Genomic DNA, 21,372 nt, shown 5'->3' with positions numbered 1-21,372 from the left:
ATACAAGGCCTGATTAACTTTCTGAGATTCATCATGCTTAGACAATTTGCATCGAGTCACCATAGGAGTCCCAACAGGGTTAGAGTCATATGACCCAAACTTTTTCAACAATTCCTTCACATACTTAGATTGAGAAATGAAAATGCCTTTGTCAATCTATGTAATCTGCAATCCTAAGAAAAATTTCATCTCACCTATCATAGACATCTCAAACTCTTTTTGCATATCATCAGCAAACTTCATACTCAAATCATCATCTCCTTCAAAAATAATGTCATCAACAAAAACTATCAGCAGTACCTTTACAGAATCCCAACTTCATCAAATACCTGTCCAATCTAGCATACCAAGCTCTAGGGGCTTGCTTCAGTCCATACAGTGCTTTCTTCAATTTGCATACCATGTCTACTTCATTTGATAATGAAAACCCATATGGTTGCTCAATGTTGACTTCCTCTTCCAAATCACCATTCAAAAAAGATGACTTAACATCCATCTGATATACCTTGAAATTCTTATAAGCAGCATAGGTAAGAAGTAATCTAACAGCTTCAATTCTAGCTACCAGAGCAAATGTCTCCTCATAATCAATTCCTTCCATCTGAGAACATCCTTTACATAGCAATCTTGCTTTGTTTCTAACCATTCAATTTATTCTGGAACACCTATTTAGTGCCAATCAAATTCTTGTCTTTAGGTCTTAGAACAAGTTCCCATATGTTATTCTTCTTAATCTGATTCAATTCTTCTTCCATAGCTTTTATCCAATTCTCATCTTTACATGCTTCTGCAACATCTTTAGGTTCAATCTTGGAAATCAAACATATCTCTTCAACAACAATCCTTCTCCTAGTCATCACACCTTTATTTTTGTCACCAATAATCTGATTTTCCGAATGATTCAATTTCACATACTTCGGAGTCTTCTGATTGTTCTGATTCTTAGGTTCTTGAACTTCTTCACCAACAACAGCAATATCCAGATAAATTGTCTCTACCTGATCATTCTGCTTTAGGATCTCAGTATGCACAACCTTTGAAATAACATTCTGATCATCAATCTCATATCCGCATGCTCTGATCTACTTTCCATGACATTCATCAACCTTCACATTTGCGCTTTCCACTATCTTCTTCAACCTCTTATTGTCAGTAGGCCTTGCTCTGAGTAGAATAACCCAAGAAGATTCCTTCATCACATCTTGCATCAAACTTCCCTATATCCTCATCTCTTCTGATATAAAATATGCTTCCAAAAACTCTGAAATATCTAACTATAGGAACATGACCAAACCATAACTCATAAGGAATCTTATCGGAATCATCTTTTATATGTACCCAGTTGAATGTGTAAACAACAGTGCTAAAAGCTTCTCTCCAAAAGGTCTGTACAACATTTCCTTCAATCAGCACAGTCCTAGCAGCATCCAAAATAGTTATGTTCTTCCTTTCAACAATTCCATTTTGCTTAGGGGTTCTAGGAGCAGACAACTGTCTTCTAATTCATTCTTCTCACAAAATGAATCAAACTCACCGGATGTGAATTCTCTTCCTTTGTTAGATCTCAGACACTTCAGCTTCAACCCTGTCTCTATCTCCACCTTAGCTTTGAATATCTTGAATTTCTCCAGTGCTTCTGATTTCTCCCTTAGAAAAGTAACCCACATCATTCTAGAATAGTCATCAATCAACAACATGAAATATATGTCACCCTACATGCTTCTCACTCTTGTAAGACCACACAAGTCAGTATGCACAAGATCCAATAAACCATTAGATGTATACAACTTACTTTTGAATGAAATTCTTGTTTGCTTTCCCAACTGACATTCTTTACACACTGGATTAGAAGACTTCACAATTTTAGGTAGATCTCTAACAGCTTGAGCAAAACTTATGCAGTCAAAATTAACATGACACATCCTTCTATGCTACAACCAACTTTCATCTATCTAAGCAATCAAACAACTTTTCTCACCGGCATTCAAGTGAAAGATATTACTTTTAGTCTTAGTCCCTGATGCAATCTCTATACCAGAGTTATTTAGAATCTTGCATTTACCATTCTTGAATTGCAAATCATATCCCTTATCAACCATCTGTCCAACGCTCAAAAGATTATGCTTTAAACCTTCAACATATAAGACATCATCAGTATTATGCTTACCATCAAAGGAAATAGAACCTCTACCACGATTCACACAAGCTTTATCATCTCCAAATCTCACTATACCACAATCATACCTCTCCATATTCACAAATTTGCTTTTATCACCTGTCATATGATGTGAACAACCGTTGTCAATTACCCATTCATCTTTCTCTTCAATCTTAGTAGCCAAAGCTTTCTCCTTAACAATGCAACTTGTAGAATTCACTAGTACCGGATCATCTTCCTTGATAGCAATAAAAACAAATTCATCTTCTGAATTCCCATTCTCAGACTCTTCATCTGTCACACCTTCATCAACAGCATAATAACATCTGTTCTGATATTTGTACTTCCGGTTAGGCTTATGGGGCTTATCATACTTATCATGCTTCTCATATCTATCATGTTTATTACATCTATTATGCCTATCATACTTTGACATTCTTTTTGGACACGTAGAAGCAAAATGTCCCATCTTATTACAAGAGAAACATTTCAAAGGCAACTTTCCATCATACTTACTGACTCCCTTAGGCAATCTCCGAGCAATAAGTGCTTCAAGCTCATCCAACTCTTTTTCCTTTTCTTCCATCTCTCTTATTTCTCTTTCATATCTGGAAACCCTAGATGAACTCTCTCCCGGATCATACTTCTGCTTCTTGGATACAGAGGCTTTAAATGCAGTCTCAAATTTACCATGCGATTCTCCAAATTCACTCAACTCAAAAGCAACAAGCTTACCAACCAACATGTCTCTTGTCATAGTCCAGATCTCATCAATAGCAACAACTTTAAATTTGTAAGCAGGAGGCAAAGATCTCAACACCTTAGCAACAATCTCATCTTCTTTAAGAGTTCCACCGACACATCTGATGTTCATGTGATGTCCCCAATCTAGTCAGTTTCAGAGATTGATGGGTTAGCCTATTATTTTGGACTCTCGTAGGTTAACATTCGGGGTAGAGAGTTTCAGTGGCAGTTCCACTTCTTCAATTCAGTCTTGGTTTCAGTTTCAGGGCCTTGCAGTCAGTGTATGGGCTTAGTTGAGGGACTGTTGATGTGTTTTTTGTATACAACCAAACACAGAATAAAATACCAAGGTATCTTATCCTCTCTTGAACAAAGCTTCCTCGACTGCTGAAGATCTCGCCGAAGGATCAATCAGAGCAACTCCAAGGTTCTGATATGTAGGGTCTCTACGTGTGGATAAGCTCTTGCGGTATGATGTGATTTTGCTGGAATCACAAGGGGACTTACATTTGATGACTTGAGCATCTGATTTACTTTGGATATCACTGGAACGTGGGTCTTTACTGATCCTTGATTTTAAAAAAAGGGAAAAAAGGATGAGGGTTGGAGAGGAATCTAATTCTAACACTAAGAATGTAGGAGTAATGGATGACCTTTGATGAAACTCTAACTAAGTCTTGCTTTGACATGCTATGATCATCTCCACAAGGTTAGTGCGATCTTCGAAGGATAGCTTTATGATGTTCAGATCACCGCTACAAGCATAGACACTGTCAGGTTGATGCATAGCAATGAAGAAGCGATAATTGAAGTTAAGCTTAAGTTGAATGATTCCAGTTGAGTACGCAAGGCAAGTTTGCAATCAACAAACCACTAGTAGTATGGATATACAAATTTGACCATTGATCATACAAATTTCTTCCATTCATCTAATAACGTGAAATCAAATTTGAGAAGTATAGAGACCATGCAAATTGTAGAATCGACACATAGAATTCACCATTCCTTCAATGAAGTTTACATGTCTTTTGCAACAATGTCTTGACAACAATCTTTGCCTGCTCTTTCTACTCTACTCTAAAATGCTATCTACTATTGAACTACTAATTATTGACTCTCTCTCTTTTGCTAACTCCTAACTATTAACCTTTACAAATGAAGAGCCAGGGCTTTATATAGAGAGCCCTTTACAAATTGACGGCTCTGAAAAACCCTAATTAGGGTTTGTTATAACAAACTTTCTTAGCCAATGAGAAAATTACATTCAAGGAGTGAGGACCAATATGAAGCAGGGGTAGGTACATCGAAGTTTGTGCCGTCCCTGATAAATTAGGTACATTGAATTTGGACATGCTGAGGTGGACCAATCCGACTGGAGGAAAAGTGATTGGGATGCCACCTTGTCTGACATTTGTATCTTGGTTGATCCTCCTCTGTCCTTGATGCGAAGAATGATGTACCTCCTTGACTTCCATGTGCTTGATGAGGCTTCCTTACTGTCAAGTTTTCTTTCTCTGGTAGCATACCTTGCCTTGAAGTGTTGGTAAGGTCATTCTTCTCTGTCATCATGTGGTTCCTTTGTGTGGTAGAATGGAGTCTTTTGAGGATAGCCTGGAACTCCTCGAACACTTGAAGTCTTCCGATGCTTTAGAAGCACCTTGAGTCCTCCTCCATGCCTTTGAAGTGTCCTTGATAATGATGGGCTTAGAATAGGTCGTCCTTGTCCTGGCTTGATTTTCTTCCATCTGCAAAACAAACCAAAAGGTGATTAAGTACACATGATATATTTATCCTGATCATAGGATTTTTTACCTTAAATCATTAACAAGAAGGCATCAAAATGGAATTCGCTTAGGATCCTCCCCAGGAACAGGCCCTATAAGAATTTCGCTCTGGACCCTTTGGAAGGGTCAGGAGCGAAGTTTGCAAAGTTGCTCAATTAGACCTCATTTTCAACATCACCTTACCAAGATCAAGTCATTCACCTCCAAAATTGCCAAGGAATAGGTTTTGCTCAAGGACCTAGGCAAAATATTAGACCTCCTAGGAATTTCGCTCTAGACCCTTTGGGAGGGTTAGGAGCGAAATTTGCATTTTAGGACAAATTCTTCACATTTGCATCCACAACTTACTCAAATGCATGCCTAAGGATGTTTTTAATCTCAATCAACACTAGGCTTGATGCAAAATTGGGAGCAAAATAGAGGTTTTAAGAATTTTGCTCTGGACCCTTTGGAAGGGTCAGGAGCGAAATTCATGATTAAGTCCAAATTCCATCATTTCTCTACTCCAAAATGCCTCCCAAGTCAAGCATACACTATTCTTCTATCCACCAAGGCCTAGGAATCCATCTCTTGATCTCAATCATGAGCAGACTAGGCGATTTTGAGAATTTTGCTCTGGACCCTCTGGAAGGGTCAGGAGCGAAATCCAAGATTTGCTTGTTTTCCTTCACCTAGATTAATTCTTCATACCTTGCTTTCCTTTGACTCTCAACGTTGGATCCCCCTCTCACGAAGACAACACTTGTTTGACCTCAAAATGGCTTGAAAGGAGAAATTCGCTCAAAACCATGGCTAGGGACAGGACCTATTTAGGATTTCGCTATGGACCCTTTGGAAGGGTCAGGAGCGAAATTCAAGATGTAGCTCAAAAACCTTCATTTTTGGTGGTCACAAGCCATTTAAAGGCATGCTTAAGGACATCTTCAATCTTAATTCACCCTAATCCACACTTGGCTTGACACAAAATTGAGAGAAAAAGGAGATTTTGGGAATTTCGCTATGGACCCTTTGGAAGGGTCAGGAGCGAAATTCACATTCTAGGCTTGACTCTTCATCTCTTGAACTCCAATCTCTATTGCAAAGTCAATATAAACCAATCCACCTTCAACCACGCCATAGAAACTAAGGATTTGACCTTATCAAAGGGAAAAATGGGTGTTCTCAAGAATTTCGCTCTGGACCCTTTGGAAGGGTCAGGAGCGAAATTCATGATTTAGGACAAAATCCTTCACTTCTAATCACATCCTAAGGCAAAAACAAGTCAATCCACTTCCAAATATGCCCAAGGAACTAAGATGTTGGTCTAAACAAGGAAGAAAATGAGGTTTATGGAGAATTCGCTCTGGACCCTTTGGAAGGGTCAAGAGCGAAATTCCCAATCTTGGACAAAATCCTCACTTTTCAATGCTTTCATTCACTTCCTAAGGCAAGAACATGTCCATTTACCCCCACTATGTCCAAGGAACAAGGCTTTTAGTCTAAACAAGGAAGAAAATAGTGTTTATAGGGAATTTTGCTCTGGACCCTTTGGAAGGATCAGGAGCGAAATTTCCATTCTAAGTTGATTTCTCACTTCTTCCATTCAATTTACCTTCAAATTTGATCAAACTCACCTCTTCTCACCCTAGGGGGTTAAATTGAGGATTTCGCTCTGGACCCTTTGGAAGGGTCAGGAGCGAAATTCTTATCTTGGGTTGATTTTCACTATTCCATCGCCTCAATTCACCTTTCAAAGGTAAGAACGCATCAAAGTCCTTCCAACCATGGCTTAGAAATCCAAAACTTGGCCATAACAAGGAAGAAAATAAAGGTTATGTGAATTTCGCTCTGGACCCTTTGGAACGGTCAGGAGCAAAATTCTTCCTTGAGCTCATTTCTTACCCTTCTTCTCCCTTCCTTGGCTTGGATATAACTTCTTAGGCCTCCCCCTATCATCATCCAGCTTAAATTGGCATTCACTTCAAGATTTTGTGAAGAAAATAGGGTCTTATATGAATTTCGCTCTGGACCCTTTGGGAGGGTGTTGACGTGTATTTTGTACACAATCATACACAGAATAAAATACCCAAGGGTACCTTATCCTCTCTTGAATAAAGCTTCTGATTGCTGAAGATGTCGCAAAAAAGGATCAATCAGGGTGACTCCAATGTTCTTTGATGTAGGGTCTCTACGTGTGGATAAGCACCAGTGGTTGTTGTGAATGCTGTTTCATCAAGGGGCCTTACGTTTTCCGAAATGCAGGAACAAGATTTCCTAAAACTAACTAGTTCTCAAAAAGATCGAAAGGTAGGGTTTGCAAGGGATGGATTCTAATCTAATCCTAAGAATGACTCAATGTAGGCTAGACTTGGTAAGATTCTACCAATTTCAATATTGCCAAGGAATAACAACTCCACTGAAATTGATGCGATCTTCTAAGGTGACTAATGATTTTCCAATTCATCAAGGATCATAGACACTACCATGGAGGTACATATCAATAATTCAATGATGATTGAAGGTTTAAGTAATCCAAATATCTCCAGTTGACCACACAAGGCGTTCTTACAATCAGTAAGAAGCTAGTGGTTTGGAACGTGAATCTCACCAATGATCAAGCCCAACACTTAGTCCCTCAAACTTAAATACTTCTTCGACTGAGAATGATTCAAGAAAGTGAACAACCATGAAAATAGCCACACGAATTGCAATAAAACACCATAACTTCAATATTTTATTGATCTCCAAGCCAAAATAGACAACAATTGTTTGAAATTCTTTCTTCAAAGCTCAATCTTGCTACAAAATAACTTTCTTCTCTCTAAAAGCTCTAATCTTCTAACTTCTAACTATTTCTTATTGCTAAATATATGACGAAATGGAAATGAGTGAGGGTATATATAGCATCCTCAATTACAATGAACGACCTAGATCAAAAGAAGATCAACGGCTGAGATTTTGACACCTAAACCCTAATTAGGGTTTATTACAAAAAGTCCCCTTTTTATTGAACAATATTAAATGCATAGCCAAATATTTAATTGGCACAAAAATCTAGGAAACATAGACCAATGATAATTAAGGTGCCACATCATTTACAACAACCTCTCTTCTAGGACCTTATTCCCTTTCCAATGCTCCTTCTTAGCATATGCAATGAATCTGGACACAATTCCTTCAATCTCAGCAATAGGAATCTCAGGAAGATTCCTCATTCGTTCTTCCAAGTGGATAACCTGATCAAAGGCCTTGAGAAGAGCTGCATCCCATCCAGGTTCGAGTTCTTTGATTTTCTCAATCAGGAGCATAGTAGCGAACATTTGATCCCTTTGCTCATCTGTGATAACATTCTCATCTTTGCAAAAGATGACCTTGACCTTTTCTTCCAACTCATGAAGATCCACATCTGTCTCAACTTCGATCCTTCTGCCAAGAAAAGTACATAACACCTCAAATACCTTATCCTGAATTGGATGGATGACTTCTTCAACTTGATTGCATTTGGTGCTGATGTCTTCGAAAAGAACTTCCTTCATTTGGAGTAGAGTTGACCACTGAAGTAAATTATGAGCTCCTCCATCCATTATCTTTTCTTGCACTAAGATCTTCCTTGGTGTTTCCCTGATTACTTGAAGAACAGGAATGATAACATCTTTAGTATGAGCAAAGGCGGCCACTGTTATCATTAGGTTGTGGATGATCTCAAGAACCTGGATAGCTCGGTGGATAGTTTGCATCAGTCTTGTTGCAAACTCAACGACAACTGTATGGGATTTGTCAATCCAAGAGCTCATAAGTTGGACCAAGCTCTTGACTCTCTCTGCCTCGCCAACTGATTCAAGGGGAAGTGCCTGCCCAGGTGACACAGCTGGATCCTGACGTCCCAAAGGCTGACTAAGATGGCTAAAGTAGCCTCTCCAAGCACCTCTCTCTCTCTCAAGCTTTCTATTCTTTTCCATTTCTTCCTTAAGCTTGTCTTTTAGTGCCTCAAATGAATTGGTTGCCTCATCCATTGCCTGCTCGGTGGTGAGTGGACCAAGCTCAAATGTTTCTACATCATATTCTTCTGCAAGGATCTCACCTTCATACTTGTCCATTGCTGGTGTAGCTATCTGCAACTTCCTAGACCCTGTCTCATCTCTGATCATTTTGGACATCTTGGTGGCCTTCTTCTTTTCTGTCATTTCCTGAGAATTTCCTACAAGGCTCTCTAAGTCAATTACATTATCTTCATCTTCAATCACAATCACCCTTGTTAGTCTCTCCTTCAACCAATCTGGAATGGCAGATTTCGTCTCTCTAACTTGTATCTCTTTAGGTAATGGCTCTTCTTTTCGGAGAGGAGATGTCACTTCATCATCATTCTTGTCTTCATGTAGCTCATTGACTTGGGGAGACTGACTTGATGAACGTTGAGATGCCTGCCCTTCCTCGTGTTTATCATTCTGAACCATTGATTCCATAGATTCCTCCACTTCAAGTGTCTTCTTTTCTTGTCCTTGACTTATCTTTTTTTCATGTCGAGGAGATGTATCGGATGAGCGATCTCGATTGGCCTCTTGCTTCTTCTTGGAGGATTCCCTTTTCTCAGGTCTTTCTTTCCTCTTCGCACCTCTAGGATGAGGATTGCCTTCACTTGCGCTTCTGGGATGAGGATTGCCTTCGCTTGTGCTTCTAGGATGAGGATGGCCTTCACTTGCGCTTGCTCCTCCTTCTCTTGACCTTTCCTCCAAAGTAAAAGTCATTGGTATATTCTGCTCTCTCAACTTTTGATGTTGTACATCTACCCATCTGCGAGTACAAGACAAAACTGGAGCCATCAAAGCCTTCAAGTCCACAACCTCAGGCTCGTTCCAATCTATCTTCACTGCCTTGTCCTCTCTATCATAGGATGACTGGAGATGCCTGCCACTGTCCTGAGCTTGATCGGCCACTCTGTAAACTTTGCATCTCCTGATAAAATATAAAGGCAATCTGGAATGTATCTTTCTTTTCACTTCTAGATCACTTGAGAGATTCATCCAAAAGTCCTCTACCTGACATTCATGCCTGTACTTTCTACCAACTGTCTCCTCTATATACCCATAAGGATCAAAATTCTCCCTCAATGAAAAGATTGAAAATGAATATAAGGCCAACTCTCTTTCCGCATCATCTAAGGCCGGAGCATTAGGACATACCTCAACTGAATTCCCTAGTATGATAGGTACAGGAATTCCATTTCCATGCCTGTGCCTGAATGCTTTCGCATAAGCTGCCAACTGCCTAGTCACTTCAAGTAGCACTATCCTGTCTGTCGGATATCTCGGCAACATATAGGGAGGTGAAGGACACCCATGAACTCTAATATATGTGAACTTCTGGAATTGGATGAACCAAGCACCATACCTTTTTACAAGCTCTTGTGCATCTTGAGATAGCCGATTGTGAATCCCGCCTTGCAATGTCCTGGTGATGTTCATCGTGAAGGTATCATTGACTAACTTGTAGTCACTTCCTGGTGGATGATGCAAATGAACATAAGACTCACATACTCTGACTTCCCCAGGTCCTCTCCCAATCACTCCCCTGTGAGGTAGCCCTACATATTCGAAACTCCTGATCAAGGCATATATGATGTATGAGCTCATGTGGAAGGACTTGGTAGCCTTCAATCTCCTCAACTGCACGTCCAAGCAATGGCTAATAATTCTAGCCCAATGAATCGTTCCTTTTCCTTGAACTATTACTTGGATGAAGTAGAACATCCACTTCTCAAAATAGAAGGCCTGAGGAGCCCCTGTAACTCAATTGAACAAAGTTATCAAATCTCTGTACTCCTCCTGGAAGTCGATCCTATGTGGTGTGTTGGGAATCTTGCTCAGGCGATGACGACTTTTGAGTAACCAATTCTTATTGATGATGCTCAAGCAAGTGTCTGGATCATCTTCATACATGGACTTGGCTCCTTCCAAGCTTTTGTAAATCATATCCCTATGCTAAGGAAGATGAAGAGCTTCACTTATAGCCTCTTCTGAAAGGTGAGCCAAAGTGTTCCCTTCCTTGGACATGATTGATCTTGATTGTGGGTCATAATGGCGAGCACACTCGATCATCAGCTCATGGCACTGGACTGTTGGAGGGAAGCCGGCCGCCTTGATGATGCCACTTTCAATTATTCTCTTTGCGACAGGTGATGGTTTTCCAATGTAAGGGACCTCTCGAAACTTCTTCACACTGAAGTTTCCCAAGTTGGTATCTCCAATGTTGCTCCACTTTGACACGATCTTGGTCTCCAATTCTTCATTCCTTTGATCTTCCTTCATGAGAGCTGGACGACTAGTGGATGCTCCCGCCTTTGGGGTCGCCATTGTGACACCTACACAACATTTCATAATGAGTAATATATTTGCAATTTAAACATATAGAGTAGAAAGGAAGATTGAAGCTTTTAATTTAGGAAACTTAATGATAAATCTTTGAATTATCATTTCCTAAATTTAACTACGCAGTTTGAACTTCAAAATTCAAAATTTCAACATTGGGCTAGGAAGATCTCACCATACCTCCACTTGAGATCTAACTCTAAGAAATGATGCAAAATTAGGAAAATTCGCTAGGAAAAAAGGTAGATCTAAGTCTTCAAAATGCGCCTCCTTTATCAACTCCACCACCTCTCGCCTTCAACAAAATTTGCTCCACCTTTAGTCTCTAACAAAGTTCGCTCCAATTAATCCAGATTTCGCACTCCTCCTTGCTTCTCCAAATTGCACTTGAATGAATGATTAAATGATTGATTAAAATGGTTCAAACTACCCATGTTATATAGGCGCTCACCACTTCCTTTTCCCATAGGCCGACTTGGTAAAATAAAACCCCAAAATAAAGGCCGACTTTGCAAAAATATTAAATGATACCTCAAGCGCTCTATCTTTTAATTTTTTATTTAATAATAATTAATTTCGAAGGCCTTAATAATAATAAAAATCGATTTTCCAAGGCTTAAATTAATTATTAAATACCAACGCACCCTTATTAAATGCCAATTTAATTAAAATATTTCAAGGTTTTAGCGAATTTGGCATTTAATATGATTAGATTGAAATAAGCGCTCAAGCCTGGGGAAAATAATGGATATCAATATCATCGCTCTGGTCCCTTGGAGAGGGACAGGAGCGCCCATGCATTTTAGACCTTGCACCTCTTATTTTTTACGTTTAAAGCCTCACCCTTGACGCTCAAAATGGCATTTTATCTAGAACTTTAAGTTCAATTCATGCGATCTTTGGAAGGAGCTTGCCTTAAAGCATTTTCGCCTTGGTCCCTTGGTGAGGGACAGGAGCGATCTCACCCTTTGTCCTTGCTCCTTGTCTTTCAAATCGCCAATTTAAGTTTAGAGGTAAACAATGATCTTCATTCGTCCCTTCAGTGCATATTCAACTCGTTCTTTGCAAGGCAAAATTGACCCTCTTAAGATTTTCGCCTTGGTCCTCCAGTGAAGGACAGGAGCGATTTTTACATTTGAGCCTAGGGTTGTTGATTCTTGGAGGCGATTCCTTGTTCATCACCTTTCGAAAGACATTTCTCGCTTTGCACAACCTTGTCTTGGCGTGGTTTTGGAGGAAAATTGTTGGTTTTATGAAAATCGCCTTGGTCCTTCAGTGAAGGACAAGAGCGCCTTTTAGTTTATTGCACAAACTCTCGACCATATCAACCTCCAATTACTCCTAAGGCATAAAACACGATCCCCATTCTATCTTGAGTCTTGGAAACAAAAAGTAGCACTTCAAAATGTTAGGCGATTAGGCATACTTGAAAATTTCGCTCTGGTCCCTTGGTGAGGGACAGGAGCGCTCTAGCCAATCTTCATCGAATTTTGTGGTCTTTGCAACTCAATTCCATCTTGAAGCACTTTAAACATTATTGCAATCTCGTGCCTTGGCCTGGATTCGTCCAAATTTGGAGGGGATTGCTAGAAAATGTGTTTTTCGCCCTGGTCCCTTGCTGAGGGACAGGAGCGATTTTGCAATTATAAGCTCACTTGTGCTTTGCTAGTTTTCAAAATTATCTTCAACGGATCCAGTACGTCCTCTTTCATTCATCTCCAACATGAAACTTGCTTTACCTTTGCCAAAAATTTGTCTTGTTCGAAAATCGCTCTGGTCCCTTGCTGAGGGACAGGAGCATCCTTCGAAAATCGCTCTGGTTCCTTGCTGAGGGACAGGAGCGATTTTGTTACTTAGGTTGATTTTCTTCATTGCGACCCACTTAAGTTATATTCAACGGACATAACACACTCTCCTTGACCTCTTCAAACCGTAAAATCACTTAAATCTTGCAAGGATAATGCAAATTTGGAATTCAAGCTCCGGTCCTTCAATGAGGGACAGGAGCGCCTTTTGCCCTCTAGGCCAAATCATTACACTTTTCATCTCAAATTTCCTTTGCTGGGGAAGATATCATCTTTTTACAATGCATGAACGAGAGCCCAAGTCTAGGAAAAGTCCCAAAAGGTGTGTGTAAAGAAAATCGCCCTGGTCCCTGGGTGAGGGACAGGAGCGAATTTATCTTGCTAGGCAAAAGATCCAACCTTTCATTGCTTTTAACTGAGTCTGGATGCTCCATTATGCTCGTTTCATCCTTCATTGCGTCCTTAATGCTTCAGCTTGATCAACCAAGGCCAAAAATGACCAAAATAAATCATTTCGCCCTGGTCCCTCAGTGGAGGACAGGAGTGAATTCATCTAAATCCTTCAAATCTCATCATTTTCAAATCCTCAAAATCTTCAAGTCATGTCCAATCATCTCCGCTGGAGACCCTACACAAAACAATTTAAACAAGCCAGTAACCAATATGCACCAAATAACATTTTTCGCCTTGGTCCCTGGGAGAGGGACAGGAGCAATTTTGTCTTTACAAGCCAAAATATCCACAATTTAAGTCTTCAATCATTTCACAAGGCATAATTAGGTCATCTTCAAGGCCGGGAACTAGTTAGCAAGCCTTCTCAAAACAAGAAATTGCACTTAGAATAAAATTCGCCCTGAGCCTCCAGTGAAGGACAGGAGCGATTTCTCTGTTTCAGGCATCATCTTGCCTCCAGAATTTGACCAAAATTTACCTAGGCAAAAATGTACAATTCCATCTTCAAAACGCTAACATTCAGACAAAGTTTGAATTTTCCCTCAAAAAGCCCTGACTAGACCCAACCTGAGACCTACCTAACCTCCTGACAGACTCATCCTATTTCAAAAATTGCAATCTTCGGGAGGATGCTTAATAATCTTCAAAATTTGACTGGACTTGGCTTGGAAATATCCAAAAGAGACCCCTAAGGCTTAACCCTAGTCTAGACAACTCACTCGCTTACTCAAAACCCTAAAAGCAGAGAGAAGAAAAGGCAAAACAAAAGCAAAAAGAGGGGGTCCCCATTTTAATGGGGCGATGTGTGAAATGGTCACAACAGAGGGTCAAGAGCAAAATTCTTCCTTGGGCTCAAATCCTGATTTCATTTCCCACATTTCTTCATTCAAACAAGTGTTTTGCCTTTACTAATGCCTGGGAATGAGCTAGTTCCTAGTTTGGGTCAAGGTGGAGTGTCTTATAGAGGAATTCGCTCTGGACCCTTTGGAAGGGTCAGTAGCAAAATTCCTATTCTTGGCTCAATTTACCTTGGATTCGACTTGACTTTGCCCTAGACTCAACCCTTGATGCATATTCTTCCATAACTTTGCAAATTCGCTCAACCCCTCACTGACCTAGGTTAAAACTTAGGTCTTTTGTGAAATTTCGCTCTGGACCCTTTGGAAGGGTCAGGAGCAAAATTCTTGATTTGCTCAAACTTCTTGATCTTTTCATCAAATCATCAAGTCTAGACTTATCCAAGGCGTCTCCAAAGGACAGATAGGTCAACTTCACATCAAATTATGCCTAGGACTTCATCTTTCACCTATTGGACCAATCTTAAACTCTCAAAGATGACACTCACTCACAAAACTTCACTGACCTCCTCAAACTCAGGCTAGCCACACCCATAAATAAGAGCAAAACTTGACCTAAGGAAGGCCTTAAAGAAACTTTGACCTGGACCATCTACTGACTCACCCTAGCTCAAGCAGAGCTTGCTATCTTAATGATCCCCCTGACAACCCTCCAAATGCAAAGGCTAATAGAGAAGAACCTAAAAGACCTAGAAAAATAAACCCTTGAAAGCAAAAAGTAGGGGTCCCCATTTACAATGGGGCGATGTGTGAATACGTCACAACAGGGACTTACTATTATAGTAAGTCAATCTGGGAGTTGTGATATTTTTAGTCAGGGCACCTGGACACATGGGGGTTATTCAGTGTTGACCCCAGCTTGTGACGACACGTCAAAAGATTGAATATTGAGGGAGATATTAATATTTTAGTGGTTAAGTTATTTAATTAACTTATATGGATATTATAAAGTCATAAAGTGACTTTATTAAAATGATAAGCCACTTAAAATATTAAAAAGTGATTTTTAATCATTTAAATGAAAAAGTGCGTCCAAGATGAATTTAAACTATTGAAAAGTGATTTAAATATATTTAATGTATTTAAATTGCATTTGGGTGTACTTTCTTGGAATTTGTGCTTTTGGGGTTGTAAGGAAGAAAAGGGCAATTAAAACTCATTAATGATGATTATTTGGAATTGCTTCGCTTTGCTTTGTGGATTATCTGAGACAAGGGTTTTAGAGGGTTTGCTATTGAAGAATGAAAATTCTTCATGGATTTGTGATTCTGAGGCTGTGAAAGATCAGCTAAATTATTGCAAACTAGGAGGGTTTCATTTAGGAGTCTTTATGTGCTTCATCAGAGGTTAATGTATTCAGGTATTTGCAGATTTTGAATAACAAGAGGGGCATTCAGGTTTAGATGTCCCATTTGCAGCATTTTGAATTCAATAAAGCAGTCGTACACTTCTCATTTGCTAGCCGTACACTTTTCAGTTTTCCATGTGGGGGTTCCAAGAAGGACGTTTTTGACTGGAGGCTGAAACGCCTCCCTTATGTGCTATCTGGTGACACCATCCTCAACGCCTAACTCTAATAGGTTGATTCATCTACTTTCTAGCTTGGAGAAATTGTATTCTGGACTTGTACACCTATTTTGGTCAGTTTCCCAGTTTTAGTAGGCAAACACCAGAATTCTTCATTTAAAATAAGTTGAGGACCTACGGGTATGCAATTAGCAGTAGAATTAATTGTAGCAGTTATCTTATTCATAATATGGTTGCAGTTGCTCTCAATTCCGTTTCTATTCAGTTTTATGTGCAATTCTTGCCTGGGAAACTTGTCATTTTTTACTTTAAATTATTCAAAACTATCGAAAAATACAAAAACAAATCAGAATTGGCATTTTAGAAAAGTTAGAACCAGCAAGGTTCTTGCAGTTCATGACAAGTTCATTCACCTTGGCCATAAAGGATGATATGTTCTCATCACCTCCCATCTTCAACATCTCATACTTTCCTTTCAAACTCTGTAGCTTAGCATCTTTGACATGTTTATCTCCTTCATACAAGGTCTCTAACTTTTCCCAGATCTTATGTGCAGTCTGCAAACCCATCACATTAGTCATTTCTGAATCGGTCAAGGCACTTAGCAATGCTTCTTTAGCTCTTATGTTACGTACAACATCCTTGATCTCAGCTGCAGTAACTGGACCATTCTGAGGAACATTGTAGGTATTCTTTGTAATCTTTCAATAATCATCTGCAAGACACTTCAAATGACACCTCATTTCGAGTTTGTATGCAAAAGTTATGGCTAACAAAAGAAGGATGAAAAAACTATCAGAAGCAACAAATTCATAGCAACAAATTTATCCTAAAAATGTGGCGAATCAGTTTTCACCAGATTAAACAATTTAAGCACATCTACAAATCTGATCAATACGCTAACACTCAAGAACACTCAACAGCAGCAACTGGGATTAGAAAGACAACTTGCGGAGCACCAAATCACGAACCATCTGAATTGAAGATACACACGAACATCCCAAATCCGCAACCAAAGATATAATCATACTGGAGCACATCGGATCAAACACTAGAACACAGATCAACTCTTTGCAATCATCAGGACACCAAAACACAGGAATATGTTGACATCAATGACAACAACATATCCTAGCAGCAGCAGTATCCAACACTTGTAAAGCTTAATGAGCATGCAACAGCCTTGGCTTGGATTTGTTGATTTCTTTTGATATGGTCTTAAATATTTTCTTTCAAGACAACTGATGGGTGATGTGCTTACCATTAAATGTGAACTTGGGGGCTTGTACAAATTTTGACCAAATCTCTACAGGATGCATTCTGATTGCAACGTGTCTACAAATTATGACCTGGAAATTTGGAAGAAAAATAACTTAAAGATTCCAATCAACTTATAATGGAATGCTAAATTAAAGAATAGAAAGAGTAATTGCTGTCGGTCATCCATCCAGTAATGCCAAAGGCTGGCCATCAGAATCGGCAACTACTCAGGCGGTTCCTCTGCATGGGGAGGAATCAGTAAATTGTAACACTATTCAAACAATGTTAAAATATCAAATTGCTAAACACTAGTTCCGGACATCTATCATGATCTGCATTGGATTTGCCTCACCATACATATTCCAAGTTCTTTTCTTATGATCTTGTTGAGGCTAAATCCTTTCTTATCATTTTGTTTTTGAAAATCCATGGAGGGCTTCGTCCATCCCTGTAGGATGATTAACGTGTCTTCATCTAGACTCGGATCACATGTGCTTGCTTCAAGGATTGCCATCGAGCATCATGATGAATTCTTGCAATCACATCAAATTAGTCTAAGAGACTACGGTCCTCTATCAAAACGTTGTATACTTGTATATCATCAAGATTGGCTACATTTTACTTTGATTTCTATCCTCAACTATAATTAGGGAACCAAGTAGCCAGAACTAGAAGATTGGTCTTCCTTAACTTGTTTCCACATCTTAACCAATAAGCTTATAGCAGAGCCAAAATCTACAACGGGCTTTAACTTTCAATACTTTGTGTGGATTGTGATCTTGGCAGAATTGCCATCATCCATGGTGTCTCTACTATCTTGATTCGTCTTTGGCTCACCAGTCTTGTGACATTTCTGTATACCTTGCTATAGTATGTATCATTTTTTTAAAGTTTCAATCAGGGCTTTCATCTTTAACTGACCTTCCTGTTTCTCTAAATGTTTTATTTTAACCTTATTTAAGGCATTCTATGCTAATTCCTTGTTGAAAACTTAATTCTTTTTTTAGCAATACGCAGGCTTAAACATTTGCTTCCAAATACAACTTTGTGGTGCAGTATTCTTTCTGCAATGTAAATTAGTATTTATTGATTTAAGAGTGCTGTAAGGGGAGATTGCATTAATGCTTAACCTACATTAACCAGAATTTTGTTTTCAATAATAAATGTGCAGTTCTTATATGGTTCGATGTCTATCTTGAAGCAACCAAAATTTCCTCTTGTATGTGAGTTCGCATTTAAATACTGTGACATAAATGGCAAGGGTTTCCTTTCAAAGGAAGAGGTAACTCCGTATCATTTTTAATATTTCATTATTTTCTTCTATTAAATTTTGCTATACCATTTGAAACTTTGACAGTATCAATTTGGTTAATTATTTTTTAAGATGGCAGTGTATATAGTTTACTGTGGTCCCGTTCAAGTTTTTCTATAATCTAGGAACCACACAGATTCTTTAAGATATTCGACTTTGTCCATTCAGGTGGAACGAATATTGGAACTGGCCTTCCCATGTATTTCTCAGAACAATGTATGTTTCGTGATCCTTGATCGCTTAACTTTTAGTATATTTTGTTTTTTGACTATTCATGTGTAGAGAATTTGTGGTCTGTAATTAACTTTTGGAATAGGGACACCTTTGTCTCTAAATTTTTAAGTTTTAAACTCAAGAAATGAACTGCAAAGACTGTGTATCATAATCACATGAAATTCTTAACTAAACCCAAATCTTTAGAGTAACACATGTCCAGGTCCAAAATCATGAACCCCCATGCCAAACCTGTCCAAAACATGAATATGCATATTTTTTTTATAGAAGGAAAATTATATTACTAAATGGAAGATACTACAAAAAATCTGTTGTCTTTTAATACCAAAAATGGTCAAGGAGCAAAGACAATCATAGAGACTTCCTGCAATGTCTTGAAGCAGTCCTTTTGTTGTTTGATACAAGTGAGGTCGGTATTGTGTTTTTCCAGCAAGGGGGCATTTTTGGTTTTACTCTTGTTTGCGTACACCACATTGAATACAACATTTAGTTTCTAGGGTTTTGGATGATACTAGTGCCTGTGTCATTTTATTTTTTGGCCATATCCATACTTCAAAGTTCAAACTCCTCTACCCAAACCCAAACCAGTAACTTAGGTATTGGGTAAAAGGCCAGTTTCCCACTCATTCATAGCGGTGGGTGATCTGTTGGAAGGGGTGCTCCAGAAGCCCGTGTATTGGAAATGTGCTGATTGGTAAGAGGAAAGGGTGAGGAAATTACTATTTTTTCTTCATTTGAAAAGTCACAAGTCTAAGACGTTTTTTTAATGAACTAGAGGGCATGTATTATCTAGCATTTCAAATCAGTAATGATATGTTTACTTAGACCACAATTCTAGTTTATACTTTTATTTTACTCAACTAATATACTACTTTCCTCCATTTATTATGCTGACGTGATCTTTACAAAAGGAAAATTAAATTAAGTGAAATTTTGAGAAGTTGGCCTCAAGGCTTGAATTTTCTCTTGGACTACCAGTTGGGACAAAAAGCCAACAGTCCATCACATTACCACAAGTTACAAAAAAGGCTTTTTTTTTTAATCAATCAGAAATTGAGGCAAAATGCCAGCCATTTATCTCACAACCAAAGCCACAAGAACAAAGACTTATTTTTTTAAATAATCACAAATCAGGGCAAAACGTCAGCAATAATTATTACAAACGTAAGTCACAAAAACAAAAGATCTGATGCCATTTTTCACGCAACTAGGTATATACGATAAATATCAAGAACATAGACTTATTTTTTTGAACAATCACAAATCAGGGCTAAACATCAGCAATAATTATGACAAACATAAGTCACAAGAACAAAAGATCTGATGCCATTTTTCACGCTACTAGGTATATACGATAAATATGTAATATTTACATACTGAATATTGTAGGAGTTAATGGTGACTTCTCAACATCCCCAGGATCAGCTGCTAGGCCAAAATATCTTCCACGAGAGAAAATGGCAAGAATAGTTTGCTTCAACAATGCAAAATTGATTGATTGAATATGAAATATACAATGAGATTCCTTGCTTATAAAGATAAGTTTGAAACATAGGATTAGACAAGTTTATAGCATGCATTTTAATCCTATGTTATGAGATAACTGCCTTAATTAATATTAAATGAGCTAGGTAACTAGAAGTAAATAAAATTCACAAAGATAAGAAATGATAAGATCTTATCTAAACAACTAACACTTCTAGAAGAACACATAGGACCTAAGTAAACTTAAGTCATGTGAATAAGTCTCCACTAGGAACTAGACATTTTACTAGGTACAAGACCTTATTCACATCAACAAATATAAAATAAGAATATATGAATACATAGGTGTATCTGAATGAATAGAGTGGTATTTGTTTATATACAAATCAAGGGGCATGTTTGATAGGATGTTCCTTGTCATGATGAGAAATAATGTCTCTTTATAACAAGGTATATAACAGAATTTTTGCAATAAAGTTTCTTGTTGATTCAAACTTTAAAGCTTTGGAATCACTTCATTTCTACCATATTTGTACAACTTCGTTCTGGAGAATCTATGAATGCATTATAGAATAATATTACCTCCTAAGCATTAATGTTGAGAAAGTATTATAGATTCATAACTTGGGAAAATAATGAAGCTGGGCTTTATATGGATCTCAGAGCGATTGTAGAAGAATCTTCTTTTTTCAATTTGCCCCTCATCCAACTTTTGATAAATTTTGAAATTTTTTTGTGTTAGAATTGTGTAAATAGAATCTAAACCGAATATTTTACTTAAATTCCTAGACATATTACGCTAGGAGATTAATTGTATTTGATGTTGCTTTAGGTATATCAAATTTTTAAGATTTTTGATCTTGATGGCGATGAGGCGGTAAGCTGGGATGATTTCAAGACATGTCTGGAGAGGAATCCTGTGTTTATTGCATTGTTTTCTGCGCTGATTGGTAAAGATGGCTTTTCCTGTATGGAATAGTAATTTTTGGTTTTGAGAGGGCTTGGTATAATGTATTTCAGATAGCTATTTGAGGAAGGTAGTTCTTTGTTGTCGAGAGGGCTTAGCATAGACCAGTCAAGTTGTGGAGCATTTAACTAAAATGAGTGAATCTATGATGTAAGATACAATACAAAAGAGATCATATTTGCAATGAAGAACATTTTAGAGACTCTAATTCATTATTATGTCATGTTTTTAACATCATGAATGTTGTATTTCTCTCCCATAGATGTTCCCTGGTATTGTATGCTATTGTATTTCCTAAAGTGCATTCAGTCTGTTCTATGGTTAATTGGTGTAAAGCTTTTTTAAGCAACACGGTGACCTCAATATTGAATAACTTTGAGCTCTTTTTTATAAGAAAATTAAAATATATAGTAAATTCAAAATTTGAGAAATTTTTCACTAC

General features: G+C 38.2%; 1 protein-coding gene across 1 annotated transcript in view; it reads left to right on the top strand.

Moving 5' to 3' along the window:
• The window catches only part of LOC131053061 (lysophospholipid acyltransferase LPEAT2), a 94,706-nt gene extending 73,539 nt beyond the window's left edge, over positions 1-21,167 (top strand). The window contains exons 12-14 of the mRNA XM_057987663.2: positions 18,104-18,214; positions 18,413-18,460; positions 20,796-21,167. Of these exons, the coding sequence (XP_057843646.1) occupies positions 18,104-18,214; positions 18,413-18,460; positions 20,796-20,942 (306 nt within the window). The 3' untranslated portion in view covers positions 20,943-21,167. The remainder of the gene's footprint in view (positions 1-18,103; positions 18,215-18,412; positions 18,461-20,795) is intronic.
• Positions 21,168-21,372: the final 205 nt, after the last annotated feature.

The sequence above is a fragment of the Cryptomeria japonica genome, chromosome 9 (assembly GCF_030272615.1).
Source record: "Cryptomeria japonica chromosome 9, Sugi_1.0, whole genome shotgun sequence".
NCBI classification, from domain to species: Eukaryota; Viridiplantae; Streptophyta; class Pinopsida; order Cupressales; family Cupressaceae; genus Cryptomeria; species Cryptomeria japonica.
The sequence above is the reverse complement of the archived record's forward strand: the minus strand, read 5'-3'. Positions and strand labels throughout refer to the sequence as shown.